Source organism: Ovis canadensis, chromosome 19, assembly GCF_042477335.2.
Source record: "Ovis canadensis isolate MfBH-ARS-UI-01 breed Bighorn chromosome 19, ARS-UI_OviCan_v2, whole genome shotgun sequence".
In the NCBI taxonomy this organism is placed as follows: domain Eukaryota; kingdom Metazoa; phylum Chordata; class Mammalia; order Artiodactyla; family Bovidae; genus Ovis; species Ovis canadensis.
In genome coordinates this window covers 22,015,699-22,038,898 of record NC_091263.1, presented here as the reverse complement: position 1 = coordinate 22,038,898, position 23,200 = coordinate 22,015,699, and the positions used below count along the sequence as shown (strand labels likewise).

At 46.9% G+C, this 23,200-nt stretch overlaps 2 protein-coding genes across 2 annotated transcripts in view; one reads left to right on the top strand and one right to left on the bottom strand.

The window, feature by feature from the left end:
* CRTAP (cartilage associated protein) overlaps positions 1–9,230 on the bottom strand; it is a 37,696-nt gene extending 28,466 nt beyond the window's left edge. Inside the window, exons 1-2 of the mRNA XM_069561335.1 lie at positions 6,717–9,230; positions 2,764–2,913 (exon numbers count right to left, since the gene is read on the bottom strand). Coding sequence (XP_069417436.1) covers positions 2,764–2,913; positions 6,717–7,187 — 621 coding nt within the window. The 5' untranslated portion in view covers positions 7,188–9,230. The remainder of the gene's footprint in view (positions 1–2,763; positions 2,914–6,716) is intronic.
* A 13,526-nt stretch (positions 9,231–22,756) lies between these two features.
* The window catches only part of GLB1 (galactosidase beta 1), a 101,330-nt gene continuing 100,886 nt past the window's right edge, over positions 22,757–23,200 (top strand). Inside the window, exon 1 of the mRNA XM_069561332.1 lies at positions 22,757–23,054. Coding sequence (XP_069417433.1) covers positions 22,983–23,054 — 72 coding nt within the window. The 5' untranslated portion in view covers positions 22,757–22,982. The remainder of the gene's footprint in view (positions 23,055–23,200) is intronic.

The window sequence follows — 23,200 nt, the reverse complement described above, 5'->3', positions numbered from 1 at the left end:
AGCTGATTTTAAAAATCAATTCATATGGCAAAACCAATACAGTATTCTAAAGTAAAATAAAGTAAAAATTAAAAATAAAATAAAATTTAAAAAAACAGGTTCAGAAAAAAAAAAAGAATTACAATAGCAAAATACATGAGTCAGAGTTGTGACAAGAATAATATAGGGAATATAGTCACCTCATAGGAAAAGAGATCAGATGTGTGTTTACCAGAGTCATGGATTGGGGAAGAATGGGAATTTGATGAAGGCAATCAATAGGTATAAATTTCCAGTTATAAAATAAATAGTAGGGATATAATTTACATGATAAATAAAATTGACACTGCTTTATGTTAAATATGGAAGTTAGGAAGACAGTAACTCCTAAGAGCTCTTAGGAAAAGGGAAAAAGAAAAAAATATCTTTTTACTTCTGTATATAAAATGACGAGTGTTCATTAAACTTATTGTGATAATTTATGATGTATGTAAATAAAATCATTACCCTTAAAAAAATTTTTTTAATTAAAAAAATAAAAATCAATTCAAGGAAAAGATAACCTAAAGCAAGTGTTAGACACCCCTTGCCCTAACAGCAAAGTATAAACTAGGAGTTTCCACGTGTCTGCACGAGTTCCTGGGTAGGGCAGCCACACGCCACCCAGAGGAAACATCAAGGAATTCCTGCTACCTGTTGCCTCTACCAGGTACCAGGAATAACTAGGGCTGAGGAAGCAGCTTCATCTTCACCAGAAATAAGTAGAGATCTTGGACACATGCAGAAACCTGCTAACTTGGAGGGGCCAGGACAGGTCTTGAAATAAACATGTGGCTCTCCTTTGGGAGTTTTGTTTTCAGCTGCTCTGGATGGGGGTATTTGAGGGTCACCACTGGGGCCTGGAATTTTCACCCAACTTAAAGCCTAAGGTTAGGAAGGTGGATCTCCTTGTATCTCCTGGGCAGGCAGCATCCCCTGGAAGCAAGACAGGCAAAGAACTGAAGCTTTGCCTGGAGATGGATGGGGGGTGGGGGGAAGGGGAGTGTGGGGCAGGGGAAGCAGAAATAGCAGACCGCTGGCTCTGCAGAAATGGCAGGTGGCAGCAGAGAGAGAGCCCTGCAGAGGGCCTTCCCTGGTGGTCCAGTGCTTAAGAACCTGCCTTTCAGTGCAGGGGACAAGGGTTCCACCCCTGCTCAGGGAACTAAGATCCCACACGCCCAAGTCCGGGTGCCACAACTACTGAGCCTGCATGCCCCAGAGCCTGCGAGCTACAATGAAAGATTCCGACGCAGCCAAATAAATAAAAGCAAACAAACAAAGCTCTACAGAGAGAGGATGCCCCTAAGCACAGTGCAATGACCACACACACACAACTCTTTTCCCTGAACCCAGTGAACAATAACAGGGAAGCACATAAAAAGGGGTCAATTCTTCTCACAGGAGATCAGGAAAGGAGCAAGCAGCAGACGAGAGATTTCAACAACTTCTGGAAAGACAGAGAGCCGAATGATCAGAGAGGAGGGTCCTCACGGGAGGTGAGCTACACAACCGATAGACGCCTGCAGGCACCAGCGACCACAGAGGCTGGCTCGAGGTGTGGGATGGAACGCTGGGCTGAGAGTCTGAACCTAGCTGTTGGAGCCCGGCTTCCCCCGCCAGCAGCCATCTGCTCCCCTAAGGGACCACACCTTCCAAGTCTGTTCTAGAGATTCTACCCATAAAGGCTGAAGGCCCAGGGAGCGGGCACAGCAGTCCAGCTGAGGTGTGGGCTGACACCCAGGAACAGGTTAGGCCTCCAACTCAGCCGTGAGACCGCCATCCCTCTCCCCAGACTGGCTCTCAGACACTCCGCCAGCCCTGCAGAAGGCTGGGGAATTCTTCCCTGGAAACCAGATGGGCTCCAGAAAAGAGACTTTGCCCACGATGTTTGAGGGTCACCGCTGGTGAAAAAGTGAGCTTGCAGTCTGGTCCCACGATGGGAAACCCTAGAGTCAGACCTGAAGCTCTAGGAGCTCTGGTGGGCACTTCCAACCCATCCCTCTGTTTTCAACCCCTGCTCCTGCCCCACTGGTACCACACACCTGGAGCCTAGATGCGACAGGCCCCCAGCAGCAAATGCTCTGGACTCGTCCTCTTCTTCCTGTCCACGCTCATTCCCCTCAGAACGCCCCTCTGCAGATGCACAGACGCAAATATCCTGTAATCTGTCGAGTCTGTCCTCCTAGAACCTTATTCCCCTTCCATCTTGAGATATGTGCTGTGTGTGTATAAAAATACATGTTTCCTAGCTGCATTGGAGATGAAGAGCTACTTCCTGTTTCTTCTGTTCTTAGTCATTTTCAGATGATTTCCAAGACCCATTTTTATACCATCTTAAAACTGAATGATCAAATGCCCATATTTCTAAAATGTAGCATTTAAAGGAAAAAAAAGTGACTTTAAAATCACTACGCAATGTAAAATTGGATTCTTAAATGGATCAACTTGGTGTTAAAAAAGCAATAATTTTTTCTTCTTTTTTTAATTTTTTGGCCATACCGCACACCATGTGGAATCCAGTTCCCTGACCAGGGATCAAACCTGCACCCCCTGCATTAGCAGTACGAGGTCTTAACCACCAGACCACCAGGGAAATCCAAGGCAGTCATTTCTATTGTCATAATACTCATTAAATGTCATCAAAAATCACTTTATCAGTCCTTCAGTGTCAATAGCTGTTCACTAAGATACACTTCTTCAAAAATTCACACTGCAACTAACCACTGTGTAAAAACCCAAATGTACCTCGTACGACTTGGTTTCCAAGTCTTTAATGTAGTCCTCGGCATCAGGCAGGCTCTTGTAATAAGCCATGTTTCTCTTCATCATCTCGTCATCAGGATGCTTCAGTAGAAAGGTGTGAGCAGCTGCAATGGCTTTCGGAAGATTATTTGCCTAAAGTCCAGAGAGGAGAGAAAAGCGCTGCTCAGTGGGTGGTGAGCGTGATTTCTGTAAAACAAGAATGTCTGTTCAGTCCTTAGGCAATTTTGTGTTTCTACACAGTGTTTCCAGCTAAGGGCTCAGTGATTTCCAAGGCCCAGCATACCTGGTCCAGCCACAAGGTATGAGCGTTCATTCTCTATGGGTGAGCCGATGTACCCTCTGTGCCTGCCCTGATCTACTCTGCCGTCTCCACCCTGCCCTGCCCAGGAGGCTGGCGTACAGGCTGTCCCTGTGGACTCCCTTGCCCTCCAGCTTTCAGTGGGTTCAGCCCCAACAGGTGCCCAACAGGAGACTGAAGGAAGGGAAGAGAATAAGGCTGCTCTGTTTTCGTCCTGGCTCCTTCCCTGCAAGGTCGCTCCCTTAATTGAAGGTCACAGCCCTTAGTGGAGGGTTTCTCCAGCTAGTCTCTCTCCATCCACGTAACCCCTTCTGGCCTGGGAGGTGGGTCACACCCCACTGTCACCAGCTTTTGTAAGTAACTGCCTTATTCATAAGTATTCCTCCAGTTACCCCGTATGACTATAACACATCTTTTCCGCCAGAACCTTGACGGATAAATCAGTATTTTCCTGGGTCTCTCACAGAACCTCTGTTTCATCTTCCCGAGGACCCCCACCACCTCCTCATTCACTCACCCATTCACTCAGCAAATATTTGTTGAGAGCCTCTACAGGACAGGTGCTGTTCTAGGAAGTGAATCTTGAGGGGTTGGGAGGAAGATCCCTGCCTATACATGTGAGTCCTCTCTTTCTCCACGACCTCAATCAAGAGACTCTTAAATATATATATATACATGTGAAAGTCACTCAGTCATGTGTGACTCCTGGCAACCCCATGGACTATACAGTCCATGGAATTCTCCAGGCCAGAATACTGGAATGGGTAGCCTTCTCCAGGGTATCTTTCCAACCCAGGGATTGAACCCAGGTCTCCCACCTTGCAGGCAGATTCTTTACCAGCTGAACCACCAGAGAAGCCCAAGAATACTGGAATGCGTAGCCTATCCCTTCTCCAGGGGAACTTCCCAACCCAGAAATCGAATCGGGGTCTCCTGCATTGCAGGCAGATTCTTTACCAGCTGAGTTATCAAGGTATATATTTATCAGGGTATATAAGTATACATATTTATTTAATCAATTGATTTGGCTGTGCTGGGTCTTAGTTGCAGCATGTGGGGTCTAGTTTCCTAACCAGGGATCAAACCCAGGCTCTCTATATTGGGAGTGAGGAGTCTTAACCACTGGGCCACGAGCCTCTTTTACGTCATCCTGTCTTCTGCATTCTTGGCAGCTGGCAGAGTTCTCAGGACAAGGCAGGACTTGGTAAGTACCAGTGACATGGACAGGACATCACGACTACATTATATTTTCATGAAATTAATTCATGTTTCCCTCTCTTTCCCCCTCTCTCTCTTCTCCCCATTTGGTGGTGATCAGCTGATTCTGAGTCTCACTGCCTCGGGGGAGGTCAGGACATAGAAGTATGACCAGAGCCCTTGTACTCCTCAGAGAACTTGGCAAGTATGTGAAGAAGGGGAAATTGAGAGAGGGAAGTGCAGGAAGAAGCTGACTGGCCTGGAAGAAGAAGACAGAGGGAGGATTTCCCTGTCGGTTCCAGACCCGAGGTTCCACTGCAGGGGATATAGGTTCCATCCCTGGTTGGGGAACTAAGATCCAGCATGCCATGCCACATTGGCCAAAAAAAAAAAAAAAAAGGAGGAGGAGGAAAAGGAATCCTCTCGGCTAGAAAAAACTCCCTCCTTGGGGTCTGCAGGGGCAGCAAGGCCTGTGGCCCTTGATCCTCAGGTTTGGTACCTGCAGGCAGAGCCCAGAAGTCTTCAGGGAAGAAGGAGGTGCCATGAGGTGAGTGAAAAGGCTCGCAGAAAGGGACAGGGACACCTCCCTGTGTGGATACGCGAGCAGCAAACAGAGGGCCCCTCCCCACCATGGATGTCATGGCCCCTCCATGCCCCAAAACCACAGCACAATTTGAGGGAGGGAGGCGCGGGAACCCACCCATACATGTGCAGGGAGGCTCCTTCAGCCAATCCAGAGGGACCCTCGGGGGCAGGAATTAGGGAATTCTGTTTGGGGAGAGAAAATAAAGGGATATTTGGCACGGTCTGGATTTCTGAGAATCAAAGGGCAGCAAAAAGCCTGGGCAGAAACTGCCCCTGAAACGCGAGCCTAGTCATTTGGAGATAATGGTAGAGCCTGCCCTGGAGTGGCGGGTGGTGATAAGGACAGACTTGCAGATGTCCGTGCTGATGTCTGAGGAATGCCATCTAGTGGCCTGGAGTGGGACTGTCTCCCTGTACCGCCTCCGCCCCGGGGCCCCTCGCCTCCTCTTCGGCCCCTCCCTCCCCCCAACCCCCCTAGACTGCTGTGGAAGCGCATAGCCCTAACCACCTGACCGCCGTGGAATTCCCTTTACTGACTTCAAGTAAGTGATGTCACAAGACCTGTAAATGGTTTTGAAGAGAAGTTATGAATTTCCTAGCCTTTGCGGATGCCACGATGGACGAAACCCCTGCCTTCCGGTCACCCTGAATTAATTGTTCCTCCCCTTTTGCCTCGGTCCACATTCATCCGTGTTTTAAAGAAATCAGAGCTTCCATTATTCTCCAGGTTTAAAAATAAAACGTTTCCCCCTTGATTATGTGACTCAAATTTGGCTCATACTGTATGTGCCAAAAGCTTTACAAAAAAGAGGATTAAATGAGTCTTTTTCAGAGTAAAAATATAGTGCTTGTATGAGTTAGCCATCATTTCTGAGTCCCGGAAAGGTATTAATCTCATCCCTGGTCTATTTTAAAACTGTTTGGGTTTTTTTGTGTTGTTTTTTTTTTTTTTTTTGCTAGGACAAACATTCACTAATCTGATACTTTATATAAAGCTGTAGCAGCCATAGAAATAACCCAGTTTTCCTCCTATTTAGGGTTTTGTGCTATTTTATGGCCCATACGAATGCAACATACACGTGGACCCGTTTCAGAGAGATACGAAAAGCAGATCTTGCAGCCCAAAGACACAGAGTTTACCAAATCTTTCTCCAATAAAGTGGAAACAGCTTTAAGAGGGCTCTCTTGGCAAAACCCACTGAAGACCCGCCAAGCTAAAGCCTCTTTATCCAGTTAACAGGGAATTCAGCCCATTCTTAAAACTTCAGGGTCCCCCGTGTAAGGACCTAGAGGGTAGACAATTGCAATTTGTGGCTATTTTTAGCCAGCAATCACAGACCGGATGCAAAGTCACAAAAAGGAGGAAGACAACCGCGTTACACTGTAGATGAAAGCCAGCGGAGAGCGCCAGCCCTGAGGAATCACAGCGCTTAGGTTCTCCTCCTCCAGGCAGGCAAGTGTCCTTCCAAGGAGCCCTGCCCTTTTAAGTTCCTCTTTAAAAGAGACTGACCGGTTCCGCCCTACTCACTTGAGAAAAGGGATTTTGATGCTATCTACTAAAAACAGAAGTCTGTCTTCAAATAACACTGTGCTAGTCGTTAGATATACATCCTCTGCCTCAGAACCACCCGTCAAGAAAAGTATTTTTCATCTTTATCTATGAACTAGAATACGAGGAAGAGGACTTGAAGGCCTCCCTTAGCGACGCTGAGTGCGAGAGAACTCCTAGAAAGGGCGGTGCGACCGGGCCCAGGACGCAGGCACCAGGCAGGGGTCTAGGGGCGGGCCTAGGCACGGCGGGCGGGGCCTAGGCTCGGGGCGGGGCCTAGGCGTAGGGCGGGGCGAGCGGACTTGCCTTGAAGTAGGCGAACTGCAGGAACTTGTAGGGCTCTCGGCGCTGGAAGTCCGCCAGTACTTCGCGGCTGGGTTGCGACTGGCGGAAGGCCGGCAGGCCCTGCTTGCAGCGTTTGAGGCAGTGCGCGCGGCGCAGCAGGCCCCCGAAGAGACGCAACTCCGGGTAGCGCGCGAGGCCGGCGGCGGGCTCGGGCTGCGGCGCTGCGCTGCAGTTGCGGTGGCAGAAGGCCTCGCTGTCCCGTAGCAGGCGGTGCAGCCGCAGGCTGATCTCCAAGTAGCCCACGCTCTCCGTCCAGTGCTCGCTGCTGTACTGGTCCAGCGCGTGCCGGTAGGCCGACTCGAGCGGCATCAGCTCGTCCCGCGGGAAGCTGCGGAAGCTGTAGCGCTCGTACTGGGCGCGCCCCGAGTGCAGCGCGCATACCACGCATAGCAGCGCCAGCAGCGCCGCGGCCGCCCGGCGCCCCGGCTCCATCGCTCCAGGCGGAAGGAAGGAAAGAGAGGAGAAAGAAGGAAAGGAAAAGGGAGCCGAATGCTGAAGAGGCGGAGACACCAGCCTCAGGCCCGCCCCGTCCGGCCGCCCCTCCCCACCCAGCCGGGGGGTCCGGGCGAAGCTGCCCGTACGGGGAGGGTGTCCTAGGAAGGCGCGCTGCCCTCTAGTTTCTGCGAGTCTAACATTTGATTCCCCGCTCCGCTGATCGCTCCTTTAGAGAAGGCGGTCTGGAAGCCAGATGGATCAGCGCTGCTTAGACTTTAGAATCATTTAGAGGACTTTTGAAAAAGGCAGATTCACAAGTGACTCCAGAGTTTCTCTTTCACCAAATCTGGCTGAGATGGGGATCTGAGGGTTTGCAGTTCTAACCAGCATTCTAGTGAGGCTAATCCTGCGAGTCCACGGCCTACACTTTGATGACCGCGAACGACCTTACATTTCAGTGAGAGAGAGAGACAGTGCATATACAAAATTAATAAGGATGTCGGTGGCACTTTGTAAACTATTGATCAAGTTGAAGATGCACACACCTTATGATCGCGATTCCACGCTTCAGAGTACGCTCGAGAAACTTGTAGGTGTGCATCAAAAGATGTGGACGGAATGTTAAAGGCAGTACTGTTATTTTATTATTATTAAATTTTTTGGCCGCACCGCTCGACTTTCAGGGATCTTAGCTCCCCGACCACAGGGCACACCTGTCCCAGCAGTGGGAGCGCCAAGTCCTAACCAGTGGACCGCCAGTGATTAAGTCCCAGCATTGTAATTTTAATTACTTAAATTTTTTATTTTTAAATAATTTACAAAAAATTGCAAGGATGGTACATACAACTCCTATATATCCTTTATACACATCCACAAATGAATAACTTTTGCCACATTTCTTTTTCTGAATCATTTGAGAGAAGACTGCATACATCAGGCCATTTACCCTTTAATCTTTTAGTATGTATGTCCTAGGAACCGAAACTCTCTGTGTGTGCTCAGTCGTGTTTGACTCTTTGCAATCCCATGGACTGTAGCCTGCCAGGCTCCTCTGTCCATAGGACAAGGCAAGAATACTGGAGTGGGTGGCCATTTCCTTCTCCAGGGGATCTTCCCGACCCAGGAATTGAACCCATGTCTCCTGCATCGGCAGGCGGATTCTTTACCACTTCCCCACCTGGGAATGAAACTACAATGCTCAAATTCACTAATCTATATCCCCTATTCCAGTTTTGTCAGCTAATAATGTCTTTTACGGGCTTCCCTTGTGGCTCCACAGTAAAGACTCTGCCTGTAACACAGGAGTTGTGGGAGATGCACTGGTGGCTCAGTGGTAAAAAAAAATCTGCCTCCCAATGCAGGAGACATAAGGGAGGTGGATTCAATCCCAACTGTTGTTGTTTAATCCAAACATGTATATAGCACGTGTATAAACGTGTATAGCACGTTTTCCCCCTGGGCAGGAAACAGTCCAATATCATGTGCTGTATCTAGTTGTTTATTCTGTCTAATGTTCTAGAATCTGAACCTTCAGATTTTATTGTTATGTTATTGACACTAAGAGTACAGGCCAAAACAACAGTGAGATCCACCACACGCCTATTAGAATGGCCAAAATTCAAAATACTGACAGCGCCAAATGCTGACAAGGAGGCAGAGCAACAAGAACTCGGTTCCTCGCTGGTGGGAATGTCGAATGGTACAGTCACTTTGGAGAGACAGTCTGGCCGTTCCTACCAAACTAAACATGCCCTGCCATACCATCCAGCAAAATTACATTCACTGGTATTGACTGAAATGAGGTGAAAACGTCTATTCATACAGAAATCTACACATGAATGTTTATAGCAGCTATTTACATGATGGCTAACACTTGGAAGCAAACAAGATGTCCTTCAACGGGTGAATGAATGAACTGTGGTACATTCACATCTAGCAATGGAATATTACTCGGCACTAAAAAGAAATGAGCTATTCCACCACAAAAAGACATGGAGGAAACTTAAATACATTTTACTACATAAAAAAGGTTATATATGAAAAGGCTATATACTGTATGATTCCAACTATAAATGACATTATGTTTGGGGGGTTTATTTATTTGTTTTTTTTGTTTTTGTTGGCTGCACCACACTGCTTGTGAGATCTTAGCTCCCCAGCCAGGGATTGAACCTGGGCCCTCGGCAGTGAGAATGTGGAGTCCCAAGCAATGGACCATCAGGGAATTCCCCCAAATATATGACATTCTGGAAAAGGCAAAACTTTGAGAACAGTAAAAGGATCACTGATTGTCTGGTGATACGGGGAGAGAGGGATAAACAGGCACAGCACAGAGGACTTTCAGGGCAGCGAAACTATTCTGTGCGATACTATAATGGTGGATGGCTATCATTATACATTTCCCAAAACTCAAAGAATATGCAGTATCAAGAGTGAACCCTGATGGAAGTCATGGGCTTTGGGTGATCATATTGAATGAAAGCAGCTTCATTGGTTGTCCTAGGCTTACCCGTCTGGTGTGGGATTCTGATAGCAGGAGAGGCTGTGTGTACGTAGCGGTGGAGGGTAGATGGGAAACCTCTACCGAGTTTCACTACCCCTTATCACTTTCATTCAGCGTTGCTGCAAACCTAAAACTGCTCCAGTCTAGTTTGAAAAAAGAATACAGGGGCCTTCCCCTGGTGGCTCAGTGGTAAAGAATCCGCCTGCCAATGCAGGAGACACGGGTTCGATTCCTGGTCCCAGAAGATCCCACATGCCTCAGAGCAACTAAGCCCCCGCGCCACAACTACTGAGCCTGTGCTCTAGAATTCAGGAGCTGCAACTATTGAGCAGCTACAGCCCATGCTCTGCAACGAAAGCATGAACGCTGCGACTAGAGAGTAGCCTCTGAGACAAGAAAAGCTGCACGGCTGGAAGACCTAGCACAGCCGAAAATAAATAGAATTATTTTTAAGAATACAGGCCAGTTATTTTATAAAAAGTCCTCCACTGAGGTTTCTCTGCTGTTTCTTCATTATTAGATTCAGATTAAGGTCTCTGGACTAGAACAGGGGTTCCCAGGCAACAGACTGATACTGGTCTGTGGTCTGTTAGGAACCAGGCCACAACAGGAGGTGAGTGAAGCTTCATCCGTATTTGCAGCCGCTCCCCATCACTCTCCCTTCACCCCTGGAAGGGACTGTCCAGCTGCAGGAAAACAAGCTCAGGGCTCCCACTGATTCTGCTTTATGGTGAGCTGTACAATTATTTCAGTCTATCACAATGTAGTAATAATAGAAATGAAGTGCACAGTAAATGCAATGCACTTGAATCATCCCAAAACTGTTCCCCCGACACAGCCTCCCACGCCCCAGTCCACGGAAAAATTGTCTTCCGTGAAACTGGCCCCTGGTGCCAAAAAAGATTGGGGACCGCTGGACTAGAATACAGCCCTTCTCAGACGTCACTGGAGGAACCCACTGTCAGCCCCTTATCACTGATGTTAATTGTGGTTACCTTGTTAAGGTTGTATCCATTTTCTCCACTTCATTTTTTTCTTTTGTATTTAATAAGTGTTTTCGGTATGAAACAGCAGCACAGTTTCTGATAGCAGAAAGCAGAAATAACTTGTGTAAAAACAAATGTGGATTTTTTTTGTTTGTTTTTTTAGAGAGAAGATACACACGTAGGAGAAAATTTTACAGCAGGGAATAATAAAAGAATTACAGCTATGCATAACAACACAGTGTAGCCTTAAAAAGAATGATTCCACTTGTTTAAAGTTTAAAAGTATGCTAAAGTACACAAAATATTATTTAGGAATGCAAGTAATAGCATCTTACCTCATACAAACAAATATGGTTTTTCCAGTAGTCATGTACGGATGTGAGAGACCATAAAGAAGGCTGAAAGTGAAAGTTGCTCAGTAGTGTCCGACTCTGCCATCCCATGCACTATACAGTCCATGGAATTCTCCAGGCCGGGATACTGGAGCAGGTAGCCTTTCCCTTCTTCAGGGGATCTTCCCAACCCAGGGATCGAACCGAGGTCTCCCGCATTGCAGGCGGATTCTCTACCAGCTGAGCCACAAGGGAAGCCCAAGGACACTGGACTGGGTAGCCTGTCCCTTCTCCAGCAGATCTTCTTGACCTAGCATTGAACCGGGGTCTCCTGCATTGCACGCGATTCTTTACCAACTGAGCTATCAGGGTGCTTTTGAACCGTGGTGCTAGAGAAGACTCTTGAGAGTCCCTTGGATGGCACAGATCAAACCAGTCGATCCTAAAGGAAATCAACCCTGACTGTGCATTGGAAGGACTGATGCTGAACCTGAAGCTCCAATCCTTTGGCCACCTGATGCAAAGAGTCGACTCATTGGAAAAGACCCTAATGCTGAGAAAGATTGAGGGCAGGAGAAGAAGGGGGCAAGAGAGGATGAGATGGTTAGATAGCATCACCAATTCAATGGACTAGAGTTTAAGCAAACTCTGGGAGAAAGGATAAGGAAGCCTGGTGTGCTGAAGTCCACGGGGTCGCAAAGAGTCAGACGCGACGGAGAGACTGAACAACAACATACAAACATACAAGATAAAACTGGAATAAAAAAGGAACCAAAAGGATGAAAAAGGAACAGAACTTTTGTATCATGAGATCCTATAAGGGGGAAGGCCCCTCAGGTGACTTAAACGACAAATTCTCTTTAGTATAATGAATTTATTCATTTTTTCACTACACTGGTCAGCACCTACCTTAGACCAGGTCCTGCCCTTGGCACAGAATGCAAAGATGAATCAGACATACATCCTTGACTACAAGGAACTTCCAGTTCAGTAGAGATAAGACATCTATATATATATATATATTTTTAAATTTTAATATCTTTAATTCTTACATGCGTTCCCAAACATGAACCCCCCTCCCACCTCCCTCCCCATAACATCTCTCTGGGTCATCCCCATGCACCAGCCCCAAGCATGCTGCATCCTGAGTCAGACATAGACTGGTGTAGACATCTATATTTTTTTTGCATTTGTCCCATTAACCTATAGTAAATTGTTGTGTGACAGGTACTGTATTAAAGAAATATCAACGCATACCCTCAAAGTCTTGAGAAGACAGATAAGCAAACCCTTAATTACCCACCATTAGAGCTGGAAAGAGTGTTATGTGGACCCCAAAGAGGGCGGGGTAACTACCTTAGTGACTTCCGGCTGCTATCACAGGCACAATGGATGGCTCATAGACTGAAATTTATTTCTCATGGTCTGGAGGCTGAGAACCCCAAGATCAAGGTGTTGGCAGGTTTGGTATCAGGTGAGAACCTGCTCTCTAATTCATGGAAGGGGCAAGGGAACTTTCTGGTGTCTCTCCCTCTTTTAAAAAAAATTAATCAATTTTTATTTGAAAGATAATTGCTTTACAATATTGTGTTGGTTTCTGCCATACAGCAATATGAATCAGCCATGGGTACCCATACATGCCAGGGTCCCTGAAATCCAAGCAGCTCTGCCACCTCCACACCTGGGGCAGACCTAAGTCCTCAAGGAGTCTCTCTTTTTTTTTAATTTTGTTGCATGGCTTGCTGGATCTTAGTTGCCTGACCAGGGATTGAACCCCGGGCCACTGCAGTGAAAGCACCTGGTCCTAACTACTGGATTCTCTCTCTCTTTTAATAAATGTTTGGCCGTATCTCATGGCATGTGGGATCTTAGTTCCCCAACCTGGGACTGAACCCACGGTCTCTGGATTGAAAGGCAGCCTATCAGAGAAGTTCCTGGGGATCTCCTTTTCAAGGGCACTAATCCCATCCATGAAGGCCCCGTCCTTATGAGCTAATCACCCCGAAGACATCAAAGACCTCATTTCCAAATACCATCACTTTGGGGATTAGGTTTCAACATATAAATTTGGGGAGGGGCACAAACCTTCAGTCTGTAGCACTAACCTAGTCTGAAGGTGAGTCTGGGAAAGTTTCTTGCAAGAGGTCTTTCTCTAAGTCTTGAAGGACCTGAACAAAAGGAATAGAAGACTGCTGGAGGCAAGAAGGGAAAAAGGAAGAAGATTCTTGGCAAAAGAAATAACAGTTACAAAGGAGAAGAGAGGTGATGGCATAAAGACCCCATATGTGATCCTATAAGAAAGATGAATGCGTGGGAATTCCTTGGTGGTCCGGTGGTTAATACTTTGCGCTTCTACGGCTGGGGACCCCAGGTTCAGTCCCTGGTCGGGGAACTAAGATCCTACAAGCCTCGCAGTGTGACCAAAAATAATTAATTCATTCATAATTAAAAGAAGATGAGGGTCTGAGTTAAGGCACAGAACATAAAGAGCCATAACACAGAGAAAGATAAATGTCATAAATCAGATGTATGTAGGGTGACATGGAAAATGTTGGGAGGAAAAGAGCCCTTCCAGCTAGTGCAAGCACTAAGTACTTCATTCTGAAAGAGGCATTAAATCTGGGATTTGAATTGGGAATGAATTGTGACCTGTGGTCCTAAAAGCAAAATCTAAGAGGATATGCCCAGAACCCACCGATAGAGAAAGCTTAAGAAATACACACAGGCAATAATAGGCTGCACAGTAGTTTCCTCGTATTCAACAAATAATGGTCTCATGCTGGGTGGGCTAGAAAACAGAGACTGAGGCAAGTATTAAGTGCTCAGACTTTATGTGGAAGGTAGAATGCATGACTGGGAGAGAGGAAAGGAAAGGAAAAGGAAAGAAAAAGTGAGATGCAAAGTATGTGTGTGTGTGTGTGTGTGTGTGTGTGTGCGCTAAGTCGCTTCAGTCATGTCCGATTCTTCATGACCCTATGAACCATAGCCCGCCAGGCTCCTCTGTCCATGGGATTCTCCAGGCAAGAATACGGGAATGGACTGCCATGCCCTCCTCTAGGGGATCTTCCTGACCCAGGGATGGAACCTGCATTTGTTACATCTCCTGCAGTAGCAGGCCAGTTCTTTACCACTAGAAGCACCTGGGGAGCCCCTGAGATGCAACGCAAAGATGCAGAGTAACGTGTTCCCACACTGGCTACAACTTCAGAACAGCTTCAAGACATGGGGGCCTTGGCAGGTGCGCCCACTAGACCATATGGAATGTCTCTGGACAAGCTATACAGAGAAACCACTCCTTGAAACAGTTGATCTGAGCGAAGAAGGGCAAGGAGGACATTTATTTACTGGCTCATTCCCTGCTCTGATCCCCACTGCACTGTGGTTCTCCACGAGAGAGTGAACTTGCCTGCCCCTGTGGGTTGCATCACCCAGCCTCTGGCAGCCACAGAGGAAGTGTGGTGCTCAGTTCCAATGAGCGCACAGGTATCTGGAGGAGCCAGAAACTCCAAGTGGCTGGTTTGGGGCGATAGATGTGCAGCCAGGCTAGCTGGATAGAGCAGGCAGCTGAGGGCTCTGGAGACAGGTAACTAGGGGATCTGATGGGTCACATCAATGTGTTTGATATAGCAGTCAGAGAGATGGTAATCAAATTACCATGGATACTCTTTGGCCCAGAAGTTGCAAACTTTCGTGTCTGCTGGGGACTGCAGGCCACGGAAAAGGTGCAGCAGACCAGAAGGAGATGTTGCAAACAGAAAGAATCTACCTGCCTAAAGAATGTCCCAATGCTATATATGATCTACTGTTACCCCAAGGGACCTTGGGCCTTTTGTGGCTAGACTTTCTGATCATTTTTTCTTTCTTTCTTTGGTCGAACTATGCTGCATGTGGGAGCTTAGTGTCATGACCAGGGATCAAACCCTCGCCCACCACAGTGGAAGTATGCAGTCCTAAGCACTGGACCGCTGAGAAAGTCTCGAAAGAGAGAGTGTGTGTGTTGAAAACAAAATCATTCCGCCTCCCATCCCCTTCCCCCATTAAGAAGGGCCTCACTTGGGGTATTTCTGCCTTTGGATCTTTTGGTTTTAGACTCCTGAAAGGGAGTTTGAGGACATGCGGACCAAGGCATCCTAACCTCGTGAAACGTGGGCCAGTCCTGGGGTACAGCTGCCAACTTTTATTGAGATTGTGAGGAAACAGCAAGCTGATGATTTCACAATTTCATTACTTATTGCAAATAGATGGGGAAACAATGGAAACAGTGAAAGACTTTATTTTTGGGGCTCCAAAACCATTGTAGATGGTGCCAGTAGCCATGAAATTAAAAGACGCTTGCTCCTTGGAAGAAAAGCTATGACAAACCTAGACAGCATATTAAAAAGCAGAGACAGTCCTTTGCCGACAAAGGTCCGTCTAGTCAAACCTGTGTTTTTTCCAGTAGTCATGGATGCAGGTGAGAGTTGGACCATAAAGAAAGCTGAGCACCAAAGAAGTGATGCTTCTGAACTGTGGTGTTGGAGAAGACTCTTGAGAGTCCCTTGGACTGCAAGGAAATCAAACCAGTCCATCCTAAAGGAAATCAGTCCTGAATATTCATTGGAAGGACTGATGCTGAAGCTGAAACTCCAGCACTTTGGCCACCTGACGCAAAGAACTGACTCACTGGAAAAGATCCTGATGCTGGGAAAGACTGAAGCAGGAGGAGAAGGGGACGGCAGAGGATGAGATGGCTGGATGGCATCACCAACTCGATATACATGAGTTTGAGTAAGCTCCGGGAGTTGGTGATGGACAGGGAAGCCTGGTGTGCTGCAGTCCATAGGGTCGCAAAGAGTTGGACACAACTGAGAGACTGAACTGAACTGAACTGATCGTTTCATATTCATACCCATTAGTTGGTTGCACAATTTAACCCCAGGATACAGGTCTTGTGACTTTCTTCATCAGAAAATTTTAAAGACTTGTGAGAAGCATAAGGGATTGCTACACAGCAGAACTGTCTGAATCTGTAGGCAAGAGGCTTTATTTTATAAATAAGCTCTTTATTTTGATATAAGAATTTCTATATGCCCTTTGCCCAATTCATCGATTGTTAACATTCTGCCTCATTTGCTCCATAGTTTGCTCTCATCCTATACATGTAATAATATGTATAGTATGTATAATTATATATATACATGTAATAAATACATATTTATTTTAATGTATAATTATATATATGATACATACACATGAGGCTTCCCAGCTAGCACAGTGGTCAAGAATCTGCCTGCCAATGCAGGAGACATAAGAAATGTGGGTTTCACCCTGGGTTGGGAAGATCCCCTGGAGAAGGAAATGGCAACCCACTCCAGCAATCTGGACTGGAAAATTCCACGGACAGAGCCTGGTGGGGTACGGTCCGTGGGGTCACAGAGTCAGACACAACTGAGCATTGCACAGCACAGCAGCACATACTGACAAGAACTATAAATAGAGCAGGCACAGAAGCATCATGGCCTTGTGAAAATAACCCGGACTCTAATAAACCATAATGAAAATGTATGAAAAAGAACATGTATATACATGTATGTATGTATATAAATAAACTGGAATCACTTTGCTATACTCTAGAAACTACTAATAACATAACATTGTAAATCAACTATACCTCAATACAAAAATGAAGATAAAAACTTGGGGTTTAAAGTCAGGCAATGAGACTGGAGGTCCCGTCACTTCCTGGCTCTGCGGCTACTGGCAGGTACCTCCTCTGTGACTCAGTTCCCTCCTCCGTGAAATGTGGATAATAACACAGACTGACTCACTGCTGGTAAAGCCTTTAGCACAACCACGGCTCTTTTCACTTCCTGTTCAACTATAACACAGAGTCTGGCACTAAAATCTCAGAAACACACTGCTATCTATACTCTCTGGGCAAGCTTCTACTGTAAAGGGTCAGATGCGATCCATTTTTAGGTTTTGTGGCTCATAAAGGAAAGCTATGACAAGCCAAGCCAGTGAATTAAAACGCAGAGGCATCACTTTGCCAACAAAGGTCCGTACAAAGCTGTTTTTTTCTAGTAGTCATGTATGGATGTGAGAGTTGGACCATCAAGAAATCTGAACGCCGAAAAAGACTCTTGAGAGTCCCTTGGACGGTAGGGAGATCAAGCCAGTCAGTCCTGAAGAAAATTAACCCTGAATATTCATTGGAAGGATAGATGCTGAAGCTGAAACTCCAGTACTTTGGGCACCTGATGCAAAAGTTGATTCACTGGAAAAGACTCTGATCCTAGGAAAGACTGAAGGCAAAAGGAGATGAGGGAGGCAGAGGATGAGATGGCTGGATAGCATCACTGACTCAATGGACATGAATTTGAGCAGATTCCTGTAGAAAGTGGAGGACAGAGGAGTCTAGCGTGCTGCAGTTTATGGGGTTGCAAACAGTCGGACACAACTTAGGGACTGAACAACAGCAACAGCAAAGTCTCTGTTTCAGCTGCTCAACTGCCCTTGTGATCCCAAAGCAGTCACATGCAGGACGTAGTGGGTCAGAAGGGGTGGTAGTCTAATACAGCTTTATTCATGGATGCTAACATTTGAATCTCATATCTTTTTTTTCTGGCCATGCCTCAAGGCCTGTGGGGTCTTAGTTCTTAGACCAGACAAAGGATTGAATCCTGCCCCCCTGCAGTGAAAGTATGGAGTTCTGCCACTGGACTGCCAGGGAAGTCCCCCTCATCTTTTTTTTTTTTTTTTTTAGGTTTTTTTATTTTTATTTTTGGTTGTGCTGGGTCTTCATTGCTGGGGGGGCTTTCTCTAGCTGCAGAGAGTGGGGGCTACTCTGTAGCTGCGGTGCATGGGCTTCCCATTACGGTGGCTTCTCTGTTGTGGAGCACAGGTGTTAGGCACACGAGCTTCAAGTACTTGCAGGTCCTACAACACAGGCTCAAATGCTGTGCACAGGCTTAATTGCTCTGCAGCACGTGCGATCTTCCCACAAAAGGGATTGAACCCGTCTCCTCTATTATCAGGTGGATTCGTTATCACTGAGCCACCAGGGAAACCCCCAAAATAACTTTTAAACTAATTTTAAAAACAACTACAGGGAATTCCCTAGCAGTCCTGTGGTTAGGACTCTGTGTTTCCACTGCAGAGGGCATGGGTTCTATCCCTCATTGGGGAACTAAGATCCTACCTGCCGTGAGGCGAGGTCAAAAAAAAAAAAAAGGTACAGGAAGTGACACAAAACAGATGAATGACTAAGTGGTGAGTACTCCTGTAACCACCCTCTAGTTCCAAAACAAAATTTGGGGGGCCCTTCCCATTTCAGGCCCTCACTCTCATGAGTAATTACTATTCTTTATTATTACTACTTTATTTATTTATTTGGCGGTGTCGGGTCTTAGTTGCGGCCTGCAAGCTCTTAGTTGCAGCATTTGCTTGCTGCGGGAGCTAGTTCCCTGACCAGGGATCGAACCCTGGCCCCCGGCATTGGAAGCTCAGAGTCTTAGCCACTGGACCACCAGAGAAGACCCGTAACCACTAATCTTGTCTGATAACCATCACTCTCATTGTTAAAAACCAACCTAAGTTTGAAAAAGCTCCGAAAATTGTAAAAAAAAAAAAAAAAAAATAGTGCTAAAGAAAAAAAATTGGATACGTGCTAAAGTGGTAAGGAAGATTTTCTTCAATATTTTTGTCATAACAGTCAATTCTACTGCTACAGGTGGAGAGGGATGGTTCCCAATTCTAACTACAGCAAAGAGAGCTGGGGATTTATAGCCAGCAGAGTTAGGGGCTTGTGGGTGGAAAATTGTAAGAGGAGGTCTCAAGGGATTCTTGCTAAGGGTAGGTCAAAGAGTTAGATGTCAAGGAGAGGTGGGGTGGGGATGAGGAACTTGATCAGATAACAAGAACTGGGGGATTATTCCCAAACTGATTTAGCAGGATGCTTTGCTAAGATTTTTTTTTTTGCTAATTTGCTAAGACTGGACAGTTCGGGTCAGGCAAGGACAGGTCAGGCACAGAAGGCCAAGATCCAGGTCTAGAAGAGTCTCGAAGAGTCTCTAGTGAGAGAAGCCTAATTAAAGTTTAGTCAAGGAGTCTATCAATAAACTGTAATTCAGGGTGTGGGGGGGAGGTGCTCGCAGTTTGGCTTGTGGGACCTTAGTTCCCCTGCTGCTACTGCTGCTGCTAAGTCGCTTCCATCGTGTCCAACTCTGTACGACCCCAGAGACAGCAGCCCACCAGGCTCCCCCGTCCCTGGGATTCTCCAGGCAAGAACACTGCAGTGGGTTACCATTTCCTTCTCCAATGCATAAAAGTGAAAATGAAGTTGCTTGGTCCTGTCCAACTCTTAGCGACCCCATGGACTGCAGCCCACCAGGCTCCTTCGTCCATGGGATTTTCCAGGCAAGAGTACTGGAATGGGGTGCCATTGCCTTCTCCATCAAATCCTGGGACCACTAGGGAATTCGCTAACCCTATACTGTTATTGTTAACCTCAAGTCTCAAGTTAACAATATGGGCTTCCTTAGTGGCTCAGTGTTTAAGAATCTGCCTGCAATGTAGGAGATTCGGGTTCCATCCCTGGGTAGGGAAGATTCCCTGGAGAGGGAAATGGCAACCCAGTCCAGTTTCCTTGCCTGGGAAATCCCATGGACAGAGAAGCCTGGTGGGCTACAGTCCCTGCTGCCACAAAGACTCGGACACAACTTAGTGACTAAACCATTAGCAAGTCAATACATTTAACATGAGTGATTTTTGTAGTGTGGGGGCCAGTGTGAGGAAAGCAGGAGAGACTCCATCTTGAAGCCTGCCATCTGTCTTAAAGACAGGATGTAAACTGGGCCTGAACCCTGCCCAAGAATGAGAAAACCATTGCTAATAAAAACCAGGTCTCCTGGAGACTTCCCTCCATACAGATGGCAAACGGAGACTGTAGTTGAGGTCAGGCTGCCCCTGTTAGATTAACCATGGAGATATCCCCCCTTGATATATAAGCATTGCTCCCCACCTTTAACCTTAATTGTTTGTTCTCCTAGCACATACTTGTTGTAATACTCAGTCATACACAACAAAGAGGTTGCTAACATGTAACCACTCACGTGGTGGGGGCGGGGGTGGGGGGGATGGTTATGAAACCCGGCCACTGGGAAACATCAAGGTCCTTGTTGGGAACTGATTCCCTTGGACCTGCTGGCAGTAATAAACGGTACTCCACACTGTCTTGTGTCCTCTGAGGTGTGTTTTGTGATTCCGGATTCCACAACAGTAGAATGTTAATCGTAACTCAATAAAGCTGGAAAATATATATACATATATATATTTGAAAGTGATTTCCCTAAAGGCGCCTTCCTCTGAGATTCAGTTTTCATTAGAGTTGATTAAAGTGCAGTGATGTCAAAGGTGAATTTGCAGAGAGTTTTGGCAACCAGGTAGGAAAAGACAACGTTAGGTTCAGATCTAGGGGTAGCCAGCGGTCCTGGACTGGTTAACTCACAGTAGGGTCTCCCTTTCCCCAAGTGTAGAAAAGAGATCATACTAGATATTGTACGTCCACTTGACAGTTCTGCTTGCATCACAGGGATGTTGAGTGGCTTAAGTGCCAAACTGAAAGACGGGACCTTTTGGTACTCTTATCTCTTATCTCTCAAAATCCGGCATGAAATGAAAATTCCACAGACCCGGGTGCCTTGAGGGTTGGCCGGCATTCCTGAAGATTTCGCCACAGTTGAACCACATCTCTTAATGTATCAGTAACCTGGAACCTGCCTCTTGAGAAATCTGTATGCAGGTCAGGAAGCAACAGTTAGAACTGGACATGGACCAACAGACTGGATCCAAATAGGAAAAGGAGTACGCCAAGGCTGTATATTGTCACCCTGCTTATTTAACTTCTATGCAGAGTACATCATGAGAAACACTGGACTGGAAGAAACACAAGCTGGAATCAAGATTGCCGGGAGAAATATCAATAACATCAGATATGCAGAGGACACCACCCTTATGGCAGAAAGTGAAGAGGAACTAAAAAGCCTCTTGATGAAAGTGAAAGAGCAGAGTGAAAAAGTTGGCTTAAAGCTCAACATTCAGAAAACGAAGATCATGGCATCCAGTCCCGTTACTTCATGGGAAATAGAGGGGAAACAGTGGAAACTGTCAGACTTTATTTTTTTGGTCTCCAAAATCACTGCAGATGGTGACTGAAGCCATGAATTTTTTTTTTTTTTTTTGCAGCCATGAAATTAAAAGACGCTTACTCCTTGGAAGAAACGTTATGACCAACCTAGATAGCATATTCAAAAGCAGAGACATTACTTTGCTGACTAAGGTCCGTCTAGTCAAGGATATAGTTTTTCCTGTGGTCATGTATGGATGTGAGAGGTGGACTGTGAAGAAGGCTGAGCGCCAAAGAATTGATGCTTTTGAGCTGTGAGAGTCCCTTGGACTGCAAGGAGATCCAGCCAGTCCATTCTGAATGAGATCAGCCCTGCGATTTCTTTGGAAGGAATGATGCTAAAGCTGAAACTCCAGTACTTTGGCCACTTCATGCGAAGAGTTGAAAAAAGACTCTGATGCTGGGAGGGATTGGGGGTAGGAGGAGAAGGGGACGACCGAGGATGAGATGGCTGGATGGCATCACTGACTCGATGGACGTGAATCTGAGTGAACTCCGGGAGCTGGTGACGGACAGGGAGGCCTGGCGTGCTGCGATTCATGGGGTCACGAAGAGTCGGACACAACTGAGCAACTGAACTGAACTGAACCGAACCTGGAATAATGGTTCTCAAGCTTTGCGTGCTGTCAGAATGACCTGGAGGGTTGTAAAAATAGATTTTCTGGACCCTATCCCTACTCGGAAATGAATTGTCTGAGGAGACACATCTGCTGACAAAGCAAGAGATTTTATTGGGAAAGGGCACCCGGGTGGAGAGCAGTAGGGTAAGGAAACCCTGTAACCTTATTCTGAGCAATATGATTAATGACATTCCAATTATCTGGTGCTACTAGGTAGAAATAAGATTTTCTAATATACTTGTGTTTGCATTTTACTATTTATAGATTCGTGATTATCTTTCTTCTTTGCTGTTATGCCTTCCTTTGCTATCATGAATATCACAAAAATACCTACAACAGCTTCATTTGATTTTTTCCCCCTGTGATAGGTATTCACAATTTCTCTTCTGAATAGTTTTTAGATTTGAATCTAAATAGTTTACTCATGTCAGTGAAATTATGCTTTAAGGGGGAAGACAGTGTTGCTGAAACCCCAGATAAAGGGACTTAGTTTCAAAAGTGTCCAAAGACTCTTGTGAGAAGGACATTTTTACTCTTAAAGGTCCGTCTAGTCAAGGCTATGGTTTTTCCAGTAGTCATGTATGGATGTGAGAGTTAGACTGTGAAGAAAGCTGAGCATTGAAGAACTGATGATTTTGAACTGTGGTGTTGGAGAAGACTCTTGAGGGTCCCTTGGACTGCAAGGGTTTCTTGGGCGAGGACTCGTTATTTCCAATTCCAACACGTACCAGATAGAAGATTGGATCAGGGACCACACTTTGGCGGACTCCTGGTTGTTTTCCAGACTGCCCCTATGAAGGGCTGAGGATCCATCTAGTCCACTTAGGTTTAACTGCTCCGTTTCTGTCGTGTCCGGGAAGCCGGGGAGCAAGGAGACCCTTGTTAAAGTCCAAACCCGAGGTGCGTTATCAAGCTGCTGACAGCGAGTACTCCTGAGGCTTTGCAAAAGGTTCCTCCCTCAGGCGGAGGCCGGCGGAGGTCAGATAACACTGCCCTGCGGTCCCGCGGCCGCGTGTGGCCCCAGGCTCTCGGCTCCCCCGGCTCCGGGCTCCGCGGCTGCGGCGGCGGGGCGGGGCGCGGGGCGGGGGCGGCGCGGGGCGGAGCCAGGCCCCGGGTCCTCGGTCAAGCGTCACCGAACGGCTGCCCCGGCTGACTGCGGAGCCGGGAGGCCCGAGAGCGGACGGACATGCCGGGGGTCGTGCGCCTCCTCGCCCTGCTGCTGGCGCCGCTGCTGCTGGGCTCCGCGCGTGGTTTGCACGTAAGTCCACAGGACCCCGCGCACAAATGATGAATCGGGGGAGCGCAGGCGGGGAACCGGGCTGGGGCTGCGGCCCCCTGCGGCCCCCTGGGCGGGGGTCCTGGGACCCCGAGGCCCGCCCGGGCCCGCCCGGCTACGCGGGAAGC